A 20566-nucleotide genomic window follows, 5' to 3' on the forward strand; every position below is an offset into this window, starting at 1 on the left:
CCAACTCTTCCACTTCAGTAGCACTACATCTCACTTCTCCTGGAGTGTCCTGCCAGATCTTATGAGGTCTGCTGAACAGCTTGTTTGTGTGCATGTCTGGCTCCATTAGAAGCAGTGTAATCTAACCAAAGACAAATAACTAAATGAGCTTCTGAGCGCAAGTGAACATGATTCAAAGGGCAGACGTGTTGAGGAATGCAGACAGGTAGACCATGTTGATTTCTCTGTCATAAATGAGACTGTAAACTCTTAATAAGTGTAATTAGGCTCAGCATACACATGTGCACCAACACCCAAAAACATACAATCAGGAGGAAATACTTGTAACCAAAGAAAGAGTAATTCTTTATATTGTGCTTTGCTGCTGTGCGGAGGCGATTTAGGATTCAAGAGGATATTTTTAGTGTTTCTAGTTGAGATCATCTGGTGAATTCAGCGTGTTAAAGCTCTTTTCCCCCCACAGCTTTCCTAACAACACGTTCCATTGGCCCACAGGATCATATGACCAGACTCTGACCATTTCAAAGGTCCAATAAAAATAAAGGATGCCTCTAGCAGGGGAGGGAGAAAGGAAGTTCTCTCACTGTCTCCTCTCTCTTCCCCACTATGAATATACATTACAAGGATGTGGTGATTGTAAACACAGATCCAACTTCAGCCTGGCGGATTACAGCTCCAGATGTTGCTGATATCTCCTCAGCTCTACCTGGATCCCAAGTTTACAAACTCGTAATGCAGTTTCTCAGAATACAGATGACATAAAGGGAACAAGCCTCAGAGGAAAACCTAAACAGACCATGTTGGAACCTGGTACAGAGTCCAGGAATATGCTGAGAATGTAAACATACTGCCAACATAGCAAGAGGGCTTTCCCATTCACCCTCCATCAATGAATAACATATAATGGAGTTTTACAGTCACCCAATACTTTGTTTATCTGAATGATAGGAGAGTGAGTCGACAAGAGGAACATAAGTCATGAGACAGTAGCAGTGAGTCACTCATAACGTACCATCTATGTGTGCATAAATACCCATTTACTCATATCCATCCATACTTAAGTTGTTCGCTGACAGATGACTCATTCAAACCAGAACTTTTAAAAGACACTCAGAGACGAGCAGTTTAGACATAGGAGAGGTCAAAGCTGAGTTTTCTGTACCTCAAGTGTGAAGGTTGAGAAGACAGAGACGGAACAGCTCATCGAAGACATGCTGATATCACAAAAGGTCACGAGACAATTGAGTCAGAATGAGGCGGAGTCAGTCAGATAAGTCCTAAATTATTGTATGACCTCGAACATTCCTGTAGCTCATATTCGGTTATAATACAAAACAGCATTGTATGGACAGGGTGTCAAGTTCAATACTTTTTGTACACTCTAGCCCCAAGTAAAAACCTGTCAGTTACTGAACGCTGGCACTGAATGCGTATTCAGATTCTTTGATCAGATACTTTCTGAATTTAAAGGGGAACCACGCCCATTTTTTAAATTCATACATTATTACTATGATCTTAGACGGTCCAAATATATGAGTAAACACAAACAACTCTTTCCCAAATCCACTAGAGAGCTCAAAATTAAACTTGCAATGTCATCAATTCTGGAGCTGCTCCACAGAAGATGAACTGGCAAAGATGTAACAGGTGACATTAAAACTTTTACACAGAGATCGCACTATAGGGCCGCTACAAGGTCCCTTCTTTATGGCTCCTTTGCATTTTCCACATGATCAAACAACAGCGGCATCATTGTGTGTGATTATACACTCCATTCCAGCATCACGCAACCTAAAGAGGCATGATGGGCGTGACATGTAACACAACAGTGTCGATCTCTAGTATGACGTATACATACACGACATATGCGTCAGCAGTGCTTTATAAACAACAACAGTAGCATTAACATGGCAATAACAATCATTTACCATCCCTTTTATATGGCGGCTGATCTCATCCTCTGCTCAAGGGTAAGGAGCTCCCAGACCTCATTGTTTTACCAATTTTCACACATTTACTGCTGCTGTGCTTCTTTGAGTTAGCTGCTAACTGCAATAGCTACTTTTTAAATCTCCCGCAGTGTGGTTGCACACATAGCACCTTGTCAAAACGTCACACCCATCCTGCCAATGTCCTGTTTATACACTGTTTTGGCGCTGTTACTACCTTTTGTGGCAGATTAAAGGCAAGACCACTATGTCCCCCCATTACGTGATCGTACCTTATATACAGCATGGCGGCATAATGGCGCGATATTCCCATCTTTAACAGGTAGGGAGCATCCAGGGGAATGTTCTGAGTATATAAGTATATTTTCTGTTTCAGAACTGAGAACACTACACCAGAATAAAGTTCATTTGTGTATAAAAAGAAAACAGACATTCTGTGAGTCCACAAAATCAGGATCCAGACTTTATACCCTATGACATCACAAGTTTGCTCTCAAATCCATTGTTGTCAATGTACATGCCAAAGGCACGCTCAAAAGTGAGAGTGCCATTAGGTAACTGAAGTTCAGCTTTTGGAACGCAACAGCATGCACTGTGATAAGGAACAACCAATGACAGACAACATATCTTATCTTTCTTCCATTAATATCAGTCTAAAGCAGGCGTGTCTTGTCTCATTTGTATGTGACTCTTCTTTTAATAACTAACTATGAAGGGAGAAGCAACTGGCCCAAGTTATATTCTCTGATTTAATGTGGCCCCCATTTAAAATAGTTTCGACACCCCGGATCTAGGATAACTATGGAGGAGAAGCTCATCATTTTAGTGCAAGACTACCCAGAGCTGTACGACCTGTCGCATGGACAATGTTTTAATAGCCTACATACTATAGATTAGCTAAGAACTTGGGATTTATGGTAGGTAGGCTATGATACGGTGCTGGTTATGGTAGCTTAGCAACATTAGGTGCAACCTTCCTCCACTCCCTTGAATATTGGCACAGAGTAGGTACCCAGCGTCCCACTTCACGTTTTCCAGGCGGTAAAAGACGTAGCATGTGTCCTGGCCCTTACCTCTCTGGTTTCTGGCTTTGAGAGAGAGTAGCTCATGTTCACAGATATTGATTAAACTTTCTGAGGCCATGAAAATATCATGTTGGAAATTTTAATTTAGGCTTTAATTTAGGTTAACCTTTCTTTTTTTTTGGCTAAATCTAGACTACATTTAGGCAAAGTTCTTGTATAAAGTTGCTTGTTCAGCTTATTTCATTAAATTGAAAAGAAATAATCAAAAAACATATTACATATTTCTCACAGTTAGGTAATGAAATATGTTCAATTAGGTATCAGTGCTAAAACTCAGGTATCACATTAGCACCAGAGTAGTAAGATTTGAGATAATCCCAGCTCAAAGCCTGACATATTGCCCCGATGGTGGCACTGCTGTAATTATCTCTCAGTCACACCATCCCGTGCTGATGAGATGGAGGATTTCTCTGATAACAGCTACAAAAAAAAACTGTAACGACATCTGCATATTTCACTATTTAAATCTGTTTGCGATTTGATTCAAATATTGTAGTTAAATGATGCAATGGATCGCTGAAAACCTTAAAGAATCTAAGTAGCGTGCTATTAAGTGTAGCATATAATAGAGCTGAAACAATTGGTCAATTAATCAATTCACAAAAAAATGAATTCAGCAACTATTTTGATAATCAGTTAATGTTGTAAGTCATTTTTTCAAGCAAAAACGTTTAATATTCATTGATTCTAGCTTTGAAAATATGAATCTTTTCTGATTTCTCTGTCATATATGATGCTAACTGAATACATTTGGATATGGACGGTTGGTTGGATACATCTACACATTTGAATAGGTCACACTGACCCCTGGAAGATTTAATAATGGGTGTTTTTCATGATTTTCTGACAACCATGGACCAACTGATAATTGAGATAATCCATAGCTGACAAATAATGACTGTAATCAATAGCTCTATTTAAATGCTGTATTACTGGAGCACTAACAAGAGTAAAATGTTTGATGAAAATACTGGATGAGTGATGTACTGGCCTGGGGGTGCAAGGTTGTGGCCATTGTCAGAACATTATCAGCTCTAAGGTTCAATACTTTTTTTAATACCACGTATTTAAAACAATACTATCTCCATTAAGTATCAGGCAAGAGTATCAAAAGTACTGAAGCCATAAAAAAGCTGATCTACAATCAGATTTTCAACCCAAGGCTGCAAAGATCAGATAACTGGTAAAGAAAATGAACTGGTCCTCAACCTGTGGCTGTTACAGCAATCCCCAGCAATGACCCCACCACGTGACTGGAGGTGTGTGTTCAGTGACTTTCTCTGTAAAATCTAAAAAGAAAAAAAAAAGATCCTATTTTCTGTACCTAGGGCTTTTTGTTCTTTTTGCATGGTATTAAAAGAGGTATTGAGTATTGTCAATTAAACTTGCATTGTATGGAAGTTTAAAATTCTGGTATTGTGACAACCTGAATCAACTCTAAAAAAGTATTAGTTAAACTATAGATAACAGTAAATGGTAAGTATTGAATACGTCAACCTTCTGTACTGACATCCCTCTTTTCATAAAGGTCCAACATGCAGTTTGCAGATCACCGTAAACGCTATGAAATCCTGAATGCACATATTGTGTCAGTTCAGGCGGCTGGCATGCTCTGTGTAAATGGTTCATCAGCTGTAACTCAGGTCATGCCTTGGACAATTTGAGGGGGTTCTTCTGAGGGTGAGTCACACACATTTTCGACATTCCTCTGGATCTGTGTTTGACTGAAAAACAATCCAGTGTAGTTGGAGTTAAAGTACAAGTTACAGTGGTTAGGTAAGAACACAGAGATTGTGGTAAGTGATATACTGCATGTGGGAGAAAATGTAAAATCATCCCAAGGGCAGACAGCCAGTCTGCGGTGATCTGTTTCATCACTGTTATCCAATCATCTGTGTTATAGATAGAGATCACAAGAAAGTCAACTTCAGTACCCCTGACACTGATCTGCGACCCTCATGAATTATTAATGTGGAGATTCAAGACTGATTCTAAAGGACCTGGCAGGAGGTGTGAGGGTAATATTGTCATGCTGATTCTCCTGGATTCTGACTGGATTCAGGCCAATTGTGCCTTTTGAGTAAGTACAGTTACCTTGCCCAGAGCAGTTAGATGGCCCCTGGGTATACATGAGGCTATTCTTTTAGTTGAGCTCTAAATGGTAATGATTCCTGCCTTCAGCTGAATTACTCATTAGTCAGGGAACAAGCTGTAGATGTAGAAGCTGTAACCATTGACAGATGATAGATGAACTTATTTTCTGTCCAGGTTAGAGAGAGAGATAAGCTAAAATACCAAAGCTTAAAAAGATTTTGGTTGATCTAGATTGAGGGTTTTAAAGGGAGCTAATATAATGTTTAACCTGGATGCATTGCACTAAGAGGGCTTCCCTTCCTGATAAATTATTTAGTTAGTCTTTTAAACTGACAATCACAGATAGTAAGTAAGTATCTTTTAGTCTGGGGCAGCTACAATCACTTTAATCATTTATTAATGGATTGATTATCTGTTGAAATTGGCCAAACTCCTAATCAAAGAAATGCAATTCACAGACCAGCTGCAAATCCTCATCGTCAACTGCTGAAATACTCAATAAAAAACTTGATCAAAAAACGATTGATCAGTTATCAAAATTGCTCATTCATTTTCTCTCAATCCACTATTCCAGGGGCGTCAAACATACGGCCTGAGGGCCAGAACCGGCCTGCCAAAGGGTCCAATCCAGCCCACTAGATGACTTTGCACACCTAATACTGAAGCAGTTGTGAAGGCTAAAGTGGGATTTATGCTCAGGAAGCAGACCCTGGGCTGTAGCCTACACAAATCGCCTACGCCATTGTGAGAATTTGTGTCTGTGTCACTCTGCAGTTACACCTCCAAAACACTAGTCGGCGCCGGGGTTTCTGTGAAGTGCTGTAAAGTTTAGTTGGTTCAAAACACACATTAAATACACTTTAAACATGGCTTATTAGTGACAATTTCAAACACACGTACACAAATCAGCTTCACTATAACTCGCAGCATTCACAGACAAACACTTGTCTTTATCTGGACACATTTACCCCACAAATACAACATGCTAATGTTATTAGCACAAGTCTATGGCATTTTACATTGTATGAATTAGCCTAGCAGCCGGCAATCTTTTCCTCTTCTCATATAAAACCAGGGACAACAGCAACATTTAACAAAGGTAACGGTATGTAATTTGGCTTCGTTACAACTCACAAGGTTCACTGACAAAACAACTGTCATACTAAACAAGTTTTCCAAACAAATACAAAATGCTAACGTTATTAGCACAAGCTTCCAAACAAATACAAAATGCTAACGTTATTAGCACAAGCCTATGGCATTTTACATTGTATAAATTTGCCTAGCAAGGAGCAGAGATTTCCTCTGCTCATATGAAGCCAGGATAAATCACAAAGTATAAATCCCTAACGGATGAATCACACACAAGACTTAAATACTATTTTAGTGGAGGCTTTATTGTCTTCACAATTTATAGTTTCTTATCTCTGAAATTGAAGTAAATAATAGCTTTGTTTCCTGCGTCACTGCAACGTGTAGTTACATTTCTGGGGGAGGTGAACATCAGGCTACGGCGCAGGTTACGGCATAGGCTCCATGTTGACAGAGAGCCTACGGCGCAGAAGTATAAATTCCACATAAGAGGTGCAGCTTTCAGGAGCAAGTTAAATGAGTACCCTACTTCATGTAAAATCTGCCTCAGAGGCTTTTCCAACCCGACCAGAATACATTTCTCTGAAAAAACAATAAATACTTCCTGTGGTCATATTTTAAGATATTAAACATTGTGCAAAATTATGTCAACCAGCAGCTTCAGTAAAGAAGTATCTGTATCAGACTTCTGTCTTAAAACCCTACAGCTAAGGTACGGCCAGAAGTTTTATATCCTCCTCAGACCTGAACTTTTGTTTGGTGTGCATTTTTTATTTCTCATAGCTATTTGGGATCAGTAGGGCCCGATAAGTATTAAAAAACTAACCATTGCCAATGATAATAAAGTCCCAATGTCCTCAAATGAGACGACAATTCAATTCAATTCAATTCAATTTTATTTATAAAGCCCAATATCACAAATCACAATTTGCCTCACAGGGCTTTACAGCATATGACAATTAAGTCCCAGTGTCTTCAAATGAGTACTACCTGATTAACAGTGTCTTAGCTTGTTACAGTTTCAACCATAGAATGTGATCAGGTTTTGGACCTTGTCCACTTTTGTGTCAGGATCGGCTGCAGACTGACTTGGCAGAGATGGCTGCCATCTTGTTTTTACATGGATTAGTGTATTGTGCTCTTACTACCACTAAGTGACACAAAAAGTGTCCACGAACAAGGACAACAGGTCTAAGTTAAGTAGAATTAAGTGTACGGTCAAGTAAACCCAAAATGTGATGTCATCATATATGGAGGAAACACATGGTCACAGGAGGATATTTAAATGGTTTGTGAGGTGTGGATAACTTAACCTCCTTCTTCAATAGCTTCCACTGTGGAAAAATGTTATTGCAGTGAGTGGTAGACTGACGGGATGGGGAAAAACTGAGACATATTGTTGAAATTGCACTTTTTCCTTGTGATATCTCAGACCATTCATCACTTGTTAAATGTTTAAAAGTGTAGTTATACTTCTTCACACTAAAAGAAAATGAAAAATGTGAACGTTGTTATCATTTTGATTTCATTCTACAACGGTGTTACTGGTCAGGCCCACTTGAGATCAAATATGAACTCAAATGATTTTGTCACCCCTGCGCTATTTGATTAATTGTCTCATTGTTTCAGCACTGCTGTCAGAACTTCATTCAGTGATTAACATGATGTTTGAAGTGGATGCAAAGCTTAACAACACATGCACACACATTTGGCTATTATCATGTCATAGATTTGCATTCATTTGAGCATGAATGGGTGCTCAAGGTTGCTATAAACAAATCGCATATATGGTTACAAACAAAGTATCTCTACCCTTTTCATGAGGACTACCAGTGGCTGGAGCAGAAACCATGGCTGAATTTATTAGATCATTATTCATTGTGGTGTTCATGTAGCTAGGAAATGTTATTTTGAGGTTATTCTATAATGGTTTAACTGGTCCGGCCCGCTTGAGATCAAATATGAACTCAAATAAGTTTGACACCCTTGTACTATTTGATTAATAGTCTCATTGTTTCAGCACTACTGTTAGGACTTAATTCAATGATTAACATGATGTTTGACAACACGTGCACACATATTTTCTTATTATCATGTCATAGATTTGCATTAATTTGAGCATGAATGGGTGCTCATGGTTGGTATAAACAAACAAAACTATTCCTGCTAGTGACTGGAGCAGAAACCATAGCTGGATTTATTGGACCATTATCCACTGTGGTGTTCATGTAGCTAGGAAATAGTGGGAAAGCTAAGTGACGACAACAATGGTGGCAGCAGGAGGGGTCCCACACTGGAACAAATCACTGTTATTAATAATATATAATCCAAAATGGTGTATTCCTGCCTGTAACTGGCGGTGTTGTATCTGCGGGCTGTAGCTGTGTACTCACAGTGATAATGTGACATAATCTGCTGCTAGTTAGCAAACTTTACAAACCGACCCAACACTGGGCCACGCGCCAGGCTGCCCCCCGTGTCCTCACATTATACAACACGGATTAACGGCTGTTAACGTGCTTTCAAGTCGCTATAACAACACACCGACATTTTTTTAATCGTTAAACCCCCTCAAACCGGGGCCTGTTGGTTATTTTAATTAACAGAGTCCTACTTGAATGCGTAATGACGTCTGAGCGAAGTGAGGATGCGGAGCGTACGCCCGCCGTTAACCCACTACTCACGCGCACACAAACGAATTATGTCTTCTCTCTGAGATGAAAGTGAAACGGTAGGTTACTTACTTTGGTGTTTTCCCCCGTAGTGAAGACAGAAATGCGGCTTGAGGTGTGAGGAGAAAATGTTTTTGTATTTTTCCTCAAAGTCGTTCTGGTCCCACCTAGCTAGCTAGCTAAAAAAACCTAACGGTCCTGTTGAGTGTCCGCTGGTGGAGCACAGAAGGGCGCAGTTTGTGTCCAAGTTTAGTATCCGGACTGATTTTTACATCTTTCCATGGCGAACAAAGTTTGTTTTTCCTCTTAAGAAAAACAATGACTGAAGGGAGAGGGGGTGGAAACAAAAAAAAAAAGTGTCTACAGATGGAGAGTGTGTGAGATGCTGCAATGCGACCTGTAGTTTTTCTCCCCTCACAGATATTCAGGGTGTTTTCTCGTGTCTTGTGTCGTGTCCCAGCTGATGGTGTGTGTCCCCGGGAGTCGGCGGGGTCTGTCTGGGTGTCTGGCCGGGCAGAGGAGGAGGAGGACGGGCCGGCACGAGAGCGGAGTGAGAGGAGCAGACAGAGGGAGGAGTGAGGGGATAACGGAGAGGGAGGGGCGCGGATGACGTCCAAGCACATGAGAGCATTTGGCTGACACACACACATCCGCTTTTTGTTTCCGCTCGGGAAAAGTTTTACCCCCCTTTTTCTGGATAAATGATAACCGAGTTAACGGGTGGCAGAGCCGTGCAGTCTGGTCCCCGCCCTCCATTTTGTATTATTTCATATTTTATTGGATGATACAATACTTTGCTCTCCCCTTGGGTCACAGCTTTACCATGGCTGACCTTTGATCTCCTTTTTATTTGCAAACGTAGCATAATCTAGCATTGCATTCATATGCTGTGAATCTATAGCTAAAGGTAAAATACATTTTATGGGTTGCTAGAAATCATTCTGTTTCTACAGCCACATATTTATATTTAGAAGCTCCACAATCCAACACCTAAATTTGTGATGAAGCACCAGAGATGTGGACATGATTCACATGACTTGGACTCGAGTCACAGATTTGATGACTTAGACTCCAGTTGACAAAATAAAAAATACTTCCAACTAAAGCTGCACAATCAAAATATATATATCTTCCTGAGTTCGCTCTTTTGTTTGGTATGCATTTTTAATTCCTCATAGCTACTTGGATTCAGTAGAACCCAATAAGCATAAAAACGAAATATTGTCAACGATAATAAAGTCCCAATGTCCTCAAACGAGTACTTCCTAATTAACAGCGTCTTAGCTTGTTATTGTTGCTAAAATTAGTCACATTTTTATTCTGTATCAAACTACAAACTTTATGAATCATAAATAAACAAGTTTCAATCATCAGTTGTCCACTTCTGTGTCGGGATCAGCTGCAGACTGACTCGGCAGAGATGGCTGCCATCTTGTTTTTACATGGATTAGTGTATTGTGCAAATGATCCCCCCGCATGTTCACAGAGGGAAATCCTTTTACAACATTTACTTCCCCTAGATAGTGAAGATTGTCTTCTCGGCGCTCCACCAGGGCCACTAGATGGGACAAAAAAGTGTCCACGAACGAGGACAACAGGGCTAAGTTAAGTAGAGTGAAGTACACCCAAAGTAAGCCCAAGATGTGATGTCCTCATATGAGGACGCATGGTCTCAGGAGGATATGGCAGGAGCTGCAGTTCTTTGATAATGGTAAAATGTGTCACGACAAAACATTATAAATAAAGCATTGTGGTGCTACAGAGATGCCCCAGCCTACAAATCATATTCAAGTTGTATGGTAGCATGCTGGTTTAGTACAGACCCCTGCATAAATTACATCATCATCATCTTTATATTTCTCTCAGTGGAAATGACATGCAAAAATTACCATTTCCACTAAAACTGCACCTCAAATTACAGTCGCACTAGCTGTCAAAATAATCGCAAAGTCTTTTTTTGATATATCCTGCAGCCCTACTTGCAACTTGATTTCAATTTGAAAACCAATCACTTTGTCCCACCTCTGTAAAACATCAACATACCTCAAATTATTATCTGCCTAGAGAACAGTTAGGTGAGTGAGTAAACAGGTTATCAGTTAGTGTCATGTACTGACATACTTGTTAGTAAATCTTTAAAAAAAAAAAAAAAAGAACATGACCTTTGACCTTTTTAAACAAACAAACAAAGGCATTCCAAATGTTTGCCTTTGCAGGGCAGTGTAGTTCTCCTGTGATGTTTGCATTGCAGTTGCCCTTCTTTCAGCCACAGTGGGGGCAAAGGAAAATTATCTAGCTATCCTTGTGACCTATGAACTATATAACAAACATGTGAAGGGTTACAGGCTGACACGCAGAGCAGAATGACCTAAGGTCTAACTAACCTCGAGCCTGTAAAAGAGCTCACACCAGATAGTGGAAATTTGCATATGTGGCATGAGTTCACATGAGCAAGGTTAGTGAGGTTGCTCATGGTGCTTCTTATGTGGAGGTGAAAGGGAAAGATTGTGACATGTGGAGGCTATGTTATCGACATAAGTGCCATATCAACTGTTGATTATGGACAGGTTATCATTAAAGTACGCTCCACGCAGCCGCCTCATAAAACTATTTTTGTATATAAAGACAAATGTTCTGCAATGTAACTTTAAATTACGCTCAGTGAAGACGCTTCACATGGGTGGAGTGTAATCACCAAACCTTTTGTCTGTTGCTTATTTCAATCACTATCATTACACACCTCAGACTCTCCTGATTTCAAAATGTGTATGTACTTGTCCTTGACAACACAATTACATCTGCACATGAACAGGTCAATACACTCAGGCCCTTGGACTTATTTAACCCACCAGCAGCAGCTCTAACCCCTAATTTATTTATTATTTATGTTTTAAACTGTGCAATACTTTACTATTTCAACTACAAAACTGTGCATGCAATACTGACTTGAAGCACTGTATTTTTTGTGCAATAATAATTTAACTGTGCAATATTTCAGTTGCACAGTACTCTATTATTTAATATTTAATTGTTACCTATTGTACTATTGCATTTATATGTCACACACTAGTAGTAGGATGCACATATTTTACACATTTAATATATTTTTATTTCCCATACAACACATCTCTTCTTATATTTTAACATTTTCTTGAAATTTTCTAATATTTTTATATTTATAGATACATATATATTGTGTTATATATTCTAGCACAATGTAGATTTTGTTATTGCACACTTGTTATTCTATTTCCCCATAATTTCTCTATGTCTTTATAGTATAAGAGCAACTTGGAATGTCTCCCAGTTTTCTGATTTAATTCTTTCACTTTCCTAAAGTAGAGCAATTTTTAAAAATTGAAAACTACACGGCTGAAACACTGTGTCATAATGTCATTGAACTCAGTAATACTGTCATTATTGCTGCTCGTAATTTTGCCTGCACATGTTCTCTCTCCAATAATTGAACTCAGATCAGGTCATCAAGGGAAAAGCTAGTAAACTAATCATCCCGGAGGGAGGAGACCGTGTTCACAAAGATAAAACAAATACAGCATTTAATTCTGCTGATAAATAGACAACTCCCATAAATGAATAGAGGAGATAACAAGCTCGGCCCAACGGTTTATTCCGGGTGAAAGGCTCTCTACTTACACCCCCTTCTGGACACAAGATGGATGTGCGCACACACTGTCTTTTCTTTTTTTTGTCAAGTCATTCAAATCAAGATTTTTGCTCAGAAGTAATCAGTGAAATCTCTTTCACACACACACAAACACACTTAACAAATCACATTAGGACATTTAGTATGATACTTTTTATTTTAACTTAAAAAGAGAGTGGATCAAAAACAGGATTCAATAAATTAGAAATAAATATAATTGCTGTAATAATTAATACATACATTATAATTACTCGATTGCAAGAGTCTGACAGAAACAGGCCCTCAAAAGGTTTTTGCTCTAGAAAATTCTAAAATCAAAATATTGCAACCCACTCAAACCCCTTCTCCCGATAAACAAAATAATTGATAAATTAGTAAATAAATAAAAAATAGCTCAAATATTAAAACCTCCCGAATAAAAGTGCAATCCCCCCCTCCCCCGAGCTTCACCTAAAATCTAAGTAGAAATTTAAAATAGGTTAGTGATTTCCCATTTTACAATTTGGAATGTAATATCCCTTTATGAGGATCATGATGTTACTAGTGGTAATAATAATAATCATAATAATAATAATAATAATAATGTCGCTGTGTCCTGTTCAGTGTTTATCTAAAGTAGTATTCTTTTTGCATTTTTTCTTGTTTTTTAAATGCTGCTCTTTGTAAACTAAATTATTTACAGGTCATTAGGATTTTCTCCAAAGTCTCTCTAACCTACTCATTTAGTCGTCTTTTTTGTATTTTCTCGCCTTTTTTTTTTATTATGAAACATCGGCCCCTCTATATTTGTCATGGAATAGACATGGTATAGACACGTTAAAGTCTATTGAAGTGATATATCAGCATTTTTCATCAGTACCTTCCATACATGCTCGGTCTGAGTTGTCTTAACTGAACTAAACACCCTGTTGGCGACACACAGACCGTGGTCAAACCAAGCTCTCGGCCGTATGGGTAAGATTACTGACTCGTGTGAACCGTGTGTGAGTGTCTGCAGGCATGTGTGTGTGTGTGTGTGTGTGTGTGTGTGTGTGTGTGTATCTGTGCACTTTATGTACATTTGTATATCAGCCTTGTACCGTTTGAGGTTCAGTGTTGAGAGTGCATGTGTATTGTGTGAGTGTGTGTATGTGTGTGTGGCTGCACTCCCCGGACGCTCAAAGGTAGCAGACAGTCTGAAAGCACTATGAACCCTGGGATTCCACCTCGGCTGGACTCTGAAAGGTCACCTGTGAGGAGGGGAGGAGAATCGGGGGGCGGAGGGAGTGATACAAGGAGGGAGGGAGAGAGAAGGAGGAAGGATATGTTAGAGAGCAAAGTTATAAATACACCGGAGCTCCATGTTTCTGTCTGATCTTAACATCTTGTCAAACATGCTCCTCCCGTCAAACACAACTCTTGTAGGCATGACTCGAACTGCTTTCATACGTCTGGCAGCAAACTGCACCTTAGGATGCTCCTAGCTCGTCTTTGTTTCAGTTTCATCTTGGTGACTTTAAAACAAGAAGGCATCATTCACAGTTGTAAAGCTCTGTCTCTCAACAGCAATAAAATCATGGTGCTTCAACACATACACACACAGTGTCTGGATCATGCAACTCCATACAGTGAAAAACCGTTTCGCGTGTCCTTGTGTGTGCTTGGATGTGTGTGTCTGGAGGTATGCATGTGTGTTGGTAGAGCTCCATGTGTGTGTTTATGTGTGTGACCTTATGAGCATGTGCTGCACTCGTGTGCCTTGGATCATGGCAAGCAAACACTACTACCGACATGCATCACTCTCTGGCATTTGCAGTATAGAAATTCTGGGTGATGTTTTAATCTCACTGATGTGGGGGGCATAGTGTTATCAGATAGACCTTTGCACTATCCGCAAGGATTTGTTATGTAAAACTTTGTCTAGGAATAGAACCAATATCCTTTATTTATAATGTGTGCTGCCACGTGACGGTGCGTCCACACACTGGTCTGACAGCAGCCACACATTTTCTCCTCTTAAAGGTTGGGGTTTGTGAAAGGGTTGAATTTACCTCAAACTAAACACATCCTCTGTTCTCTCTTTGTTAGATTTCTCCCAGAATTCCTATAGTTGAAGGCTGTTCTCCAATAAGCAAGAGGCACTTGTTTTTCCACCATAACAACCACATACCCTTTACCTCAAAACACGAGCTAGAGGGATAGAAAGAGGAGGTCGGGATGAGGAGGGGCAAAGAAAGAATCTGACAGAGAAAGGGGGAACAAGTAGGAAGGGACCAGAGGAGGAGGAGGAGGAGGAGGAGGGGAGTGGAAACACCACAAAAGCAGTGATAGAAGATGTAAGAGACCAAGAAAGAGAAACAAAGGAGCAAAAAACTAAAGTGCCACATCAAACTATAACAAATCAGAGTCCAGGAAATATAAAACTCAGCCTATCAGAGTACAGCTCAACAAAATGCATGCTCGCCCAAAAATAGTGTGCTTTTGTCCTAAAACTGTTCTTGTCTAACCTGTGTGACCCAGTTTGTAGCCGTATTTAAATCTGCTGTGTTCTGTACTGCATTATCATTTCATGGCCTCTTGTCCGACATGTCCTGCCATTGTTGTGTGTTGCATAAACAATAATGATAATAATAAAAAAAATCGTATTTTGCAGTAAGCTGTCGTGCTGTTCTACATTTCTCCACCAGTCCGCTATGGAAACCTCTGGCAAACCTCTCTGATACAGACACCAGTACAACAAGGGTTATGCACTCCTGCATTACACACTAACAGTGTAACACGGACACATATGTACACATAGATGCCCACGCTCACTACTGTACCCAAACAATTTGTTCAAATAATAATGACACCAAACAGAACACTACAGAAACTGATCAAAAACAAAGCTGCGAAAAAATAACGAGCGTTGCTGCAGAATTTATCAGGTTACTCTCCAATGATTAAGTGTATCGAATATCCAATTTAATCAATTGATTCTGAGTACAGTCCTGGCTATTGACAGTTATTGATCAGTATGTGCACAGGTCAATACAAAATAAAGTCACAATGCACCAAACACAGTCTGTGGTCACTACAGCAACAGGACATGCAGGTCAACGCATGGCTGGTTGCTCGAGGTGACAGAACAAAAATTGCCAAGGGCAACCAACACAGGCAATCAATCGCCACAGCAACCCAAACACAGGCCAACCAATCAACTTACAACAATGCGAGAGGAAGGGGGGGTCGGGGCTTTATCGGTCACTAGGCAACCATTGCCATAGCGATGGGGTCCTCGTGAATTATGATTGGACGGGAGGATCTTGGGTGAGGTAAGTTGCCGTTTCAGGAAAAGATCAAAACAGCAGGAAAGAAAATAAATAAGATTGTGATAGAAAATAAAAAGGAAAACAATATTTTAGTATTTTCACTTTTTCCTGAGTTGATTAAGTTGTTTTCATAAAACCCAACGTTATATTCACTGACATGTTGTTAAGCTTTTTCTTTTTTTACTCTGTACCATCATTTAGCATTGCAGTGACAAAGCTAACGCTACCTTCTCCACGTTTTTTTTTGTCCTCTCTAACCTAATTTCATCCTCCTGCTCCCCCAACATACAACACCTCACTTCTCTTCATGTGGTGTCCCTCATCACCTCCTCACCACCACCTCACCTCTCTTTAGTTCTTCTCCTTCGTCTCAGCTGTCACTCAGTATGGGCGGTTGGCGTCTTTGGGCCTTTTGAGCTGCACTTTCAGTCTTTTCATGCCGATCTGGAAGCCGTTCATGGCCTGGATGGCGGCCTGAGCGCTGGCTGGGTTGTCAAAACTCACAAATCCTGGAAAAAAATAAGAGTTGTTATTTTAATTGAACATCTCCTCCATAGCGTGTCCACTGGTGGAATGTAACTAAGTACATTTACTCAAGTACTGTACTTGGGAACAAATTCAAGGTACTTGTACTTGACTTAAGTATTTCCATTTTAAGTAACTTTAAATGTCTACTCCCCCACATGTCAGAGGCAGTACTTACTTCTTACTGCACTACATTTATCTCACAGCCATAGTTACTTTTTCAGATAACAGTTTTTCATCTCGTTCCTGTCCAGTGAAAACATACCAGGGTGTCTACAGGTACTAAACTCTTAGATTCTGTGTTTTAAGACCTTTCAAGATCATTTTAAATCAAATCTATATTATGGAAAAAAAATCTATTTCTTCTTCAGGCATTGCAGGTAAGTATTAAGATTAGCGTGTATGTGGTCCTGTGCAGAGGTAGGTCTTATATTAAACTGTGGTTATTAGAGTGAGTTAGGTTAGTCTACATTTTGCCAACAGTTAAGCACAAGTATAAAGTAAAAACACAGTATCAGGTTTGAAGATCTGTAAGATCTGAAATATGGACATTCACACAGAAGAGCTTGACTCATTTTGAAAAAATAAATAAAAGGTGGATATACAAAATTAGATCAAAACTTTTGTGGCAATTAAGACCTTACAAATTCAAAGTTAATACTATTTAATGACTTTTAAGACCTGATAGTTTAAATTTAATTTAAATTAAATTTAGGACTTTTTAAGGACCTACAGACGCCCTGCATATATCTCCGATTTTAAGTGTTTGTGACAAACTTAAGGATGAAGTGTTCCTTTATGGGTTGAGAAAATTCTCCCACCTAATATGCTGAAAAACGATCTTGGATCAGCTGGAAAATGCATCATCACAAAGCTAAAAATGGCAGTTTTTCTGACAACATAGGGGTTGACTTTTTAGAGAGTCATAGTTTTCACAGGACAGCAGTGCTACAAACATATGATGATCTTCTAAAATATGAAGCATGGTTATAGATTAAACTGCCCAACAGTATACAAAGGAGTTAAAACTAACACAAGCTCAAACATCTACAGCAGTAAAATACAACATACACATTAATGCAGCAGTAAAGTTAATTCAAAAACATCACATATATATGTAATAGAAAAACATTGACCATTTTGTTGATAACATTTAAATACTTTTACTTAAATATGGTTTTGAAGGCAGCACTTTTACTTGTATACTTCTCCCAACACGCTCCATGCCTTTGTCTCGACTTAACTAGGTTACAAAATTTAAACAGACTCAATATCTTATGCTCAACAAAGTCACCCTGTCTTTTTCACTCGTCCTCTCCTTTCTCTGCTCTCCCCTCTCCCTCCCCTCTTTCCTCCCCCGTCTGTGTGTCTCACCGAAGCATTTGCTCTGGTTGGTGGCACGGTCGACAAACACCTTAGCTGAGATGACATTGCCAAAGGGCAGGAACATCTGCAGCATCTCAGAGTCACTGAACTCCTGAGGCAGGTGGTAGATGAAGATGTTACAGCCCTCTGGACCTGAAACACACACACACACACACACATATGCATGCAAACACACACACGCGCATTAGGCAGAGTGTGATAAACGATCTCAGGCTGTGAAAACCTCGTGATAAACAACTTTAAATAAGATGGTTGGAGAGAGGGGTGTGGCCCCAGACAGACAGACAGGAAGTCACATCACCTTCTCTCTGCTGCTGTTGCTGGGGCTGCTGGTGTTGCTGGGCAACCAGTGTTGGCTGCTGGGGGAACGGCTGCCCGACCAATCCGTAGGCAGCAGGGTATGCCGCTATTGGGAGAGACGGCAACACAATGTGATTGGATGAAAACAACAGGTGGCAACATCGCAGCGTCCAATGGGATCATTCCGTTTGAACTAAAGCGTCTCCTGCTGAAGGTGAAAACTATTAAATGTTACACTCGAATGGAGAAAGACACAACAACAATGACACTGTTGGTCTGGTACGCACACATTACAGACCCCATTTACCCTATAAGTATGCGTCATGTATACGGATGGTGTAAAGGTATCATTAGCTGTATTGCATTATTACCAGACTTGAATGCGTGTCTTGTGTGACAATGAAATCACATAAATCACAACGAAATGAATTTAACCAATTCCCCTTGAAACACTTCCATCCTTGAGACGATGGAGGTCAAACTGAAAGCAGACACTTGGTCCTCCTTGTCCCTTATTTACATCTACCCTGATTTAACCTGCTGCACGAGCTGCCGGCTGAGCTGCACATGATTTATTTCTGATTGCGCAATTTAATGTGGACCAGATATGTAATGACATTGACATTTCATAGCTAAATGTGTCTCATTACTGAGCCTTAAGTGATTTTTAAAGCAATACACACGCATTTACAGCTTAATCATTCATACATTTTATATCTATCCTTATACAAGCATAACACACAGTGAAAAGGCATCATTCGTCAAGCTTCATCTGACCGTTCTTGTGTGTTTGTACATTTGCACCAACCTGTGTAGTGCTGCATGCCAGCATATGCCTGCTGTAGGGGGTCCAGAGCCGCTGCCGGACTCTGAGCTAGAGAGCCAAAAGACAGGGAAACAGTGAGAACAGAAAAATAAACACAAGCAATGTGATAATAAATCCTGGATTTCTTTTAGTTTAAAGGCAACAATGTTCCTAAAACAACAATGTATACACACAGAAGTAATTCCTCCTATGACCCACAGGAAGTGTGTTTTTCGGCAGAGACTTTGCCTCTGCCTGTATTTTCCTATTTTATTTTCTATGCTTGGGATGTTTATGGGCATGCACCCCCACAACACTCAGGTGAGGTCAGGACTTTCTAAAAAGCACTCAAGCAAATATAGCGAGGTGAAACAGCAAATGAGTGAATCTGGGTTTATCACTTTTGCTGGCGAGCTCGTCTACAAAGAGTAACTGAACATCTTGCATAGTATGTCTTTAATTTCTGCAAGGTCTTTACATCTGCATGCTTCTTGGATTTTAATACAATACCTTGATATGGGTGAACGCCATTGGTGTATAGTGCTTCTGTTGCTTGTTGTCCATTGGTGGGGGCTGGCAGACTGCTGTAACCATTCACTCCTAGGGGCGGAGGGAGAGCTGCCACAGGCGTCGCTGCGATAGTTGGCGGAGTGTTTGTACCTACAGACGCAAATCGCAGTCCAGATAATGAGTCTCTGTCATTGCAGCACTTAACCTCCTATAAGACTACACCTGTTTCTACACATTAAAAATCTTCAGTTACGCATGCAATTTTTTCATAACTTTTTTTTTCAAAGTGCTTTAAAGTTTTATTTTTATTCTAAACCATGCTAAAAATACTTTGATGTTTGTGCTATAATATGCAGCTGATAACTCCATCTGCACTTACAGCACCTGTGCACGTGTCTGACAACGTACAAGCTCAATTGTTTTTGAGTATGCACGGCATGTCTGAGTGTGTGTGTGTGAGCCTACCCGAGGACGGCGTGATGGGTGTAATGGGTGTGGCAATGATTCCGTTGGCATTGAGCGCCGCCATCTGCTGCATCTGTACGGCGGCAACTGTTGCCACAGGAGACAAGTACGCTGACTGGGCAACCAGGGCCTGCTGTTGGACAAGCTGTAGACAGGGAAGGAAGCAGAGAGAGAGAGAGGAAGGGGATGGAGAGAAAGAGGAGGAGGAGGGAGAGAGAAGACAGAGAGACAGTTAAATGGATATGGGAAAATGAGAGAGAGAGGGACAAAGAGAGGGGAAAAAAGGAGAGGAAGGGGCAGGGAGAGGGAGTGATGGAGGAACAGATGAATAGAGATCTAATTACAAGGCCATTATGTCCTGAGTCAGTGGGTTAATGGTTGTGTGTTGCGGGAAAGCTAATGCCAGATGACGTATGTTCTGTTGTCTGGGTAATAACATTAGCCCCAATTAGACCACTGATAGCCTCTTCAAACTTATTACATCCTTTCATAAGCACAGCACTCCCCTTACAAACTTAGTGCATATATGTGCGCGTTGTGCAGTGAGTGTTTGTGCATTCGTGCAACTGCTTGCCTGTGCGTTGACCGCCTGCGTGTAGGCGTTGTAGGCGGGGAAGTTGAGGGTCATGGGGCTGAAGATGCCGAGCTGGGAGGCCACCTGCTGCATCCTCCGCAGCCCCCGCTCCTTCTCTGTGTCGGCAAACTTCACCACCAGACTGGACGACGCGC

General features: G+C 40.3%; 2 protein-coding genes across 3 annotated transcripts in view; both read right to left on the bottom strand.

The window, feature by feature from the left end:
* Nucleotides 1-9975, bottom strand: part of LOC126392322 (ceramide synthase 2-like) — a 31689-nt gene extending 21714 nt beyond the window's left edge. Inside the window, exon 1 of the mRNA XM_050047657.1 lies at nt 8965-9975. The gene's annotated coding sequence lies outside the window, so the exon portion shown is untranslated. The remainder of the gene's footprint in view (nt 1-8964) is intronic.
* Nucleotides 9976-12677: 2702 nt separating this feature from the next.
* Nucleotides 12678-20566, bottom strand: part of LOC126391853 (CUGBP Elav-like family member 3) — a 29496-nt gene continuing 21607 nt past the window's right edge. Inside the window, exons 8-15 of one of the 2 annotated variants that reach the window (XM_050046816.1) lie at nt 20412-20566; nt 19838-19982; nt 19373-19522; nt 18866-18931; nt 18059-18163; nt 17746-17889; nt 16192-16355; nt 12678-13785 (exon numbers count right to left, since the gene is read on the bottom strand). The exon at nt 20412-20566 is cut by the window's right edge and continues 1 nt beyond it. In XM_050046816.1, coding sequence (XP_049902773.1) covers nt 16228-16355; nt 17746-17889; nt 18059-18163; nt 18866-18931; nt 19373-19522; nt 19838-19982; nt 20412-20566 — 893 coding nt within the window. In that variant the 3' untranslated portion in view covers nt 12678-13785; nt 16192-16227. The remainder of the gene's footprint in view (nt 13786-16191; nt 16356-17745; nt 17890-18058; nt 18164-18865; nt 18932-19372; nt 19523-19837; nt 19983-20411) is intronic. The other variant, XM_050046817.1, reaches the window with a different exon arrangement.

Source organism: Epinephelus moara, chromosome 6 (genome assembly GCF_006386435.1).
Source record: "Epinephelus moara isolate mb chromosome 6, YSFRI_EMoa_1.0, whole genome shotgun sequence".
NCBI classification, from domain to species: domain Eukaryota; kingdom Metazoa; phylum Chordata; class Actinopteri; order Perciformes; family Serranidae; genus Epinephelus; species Epinephelus moara.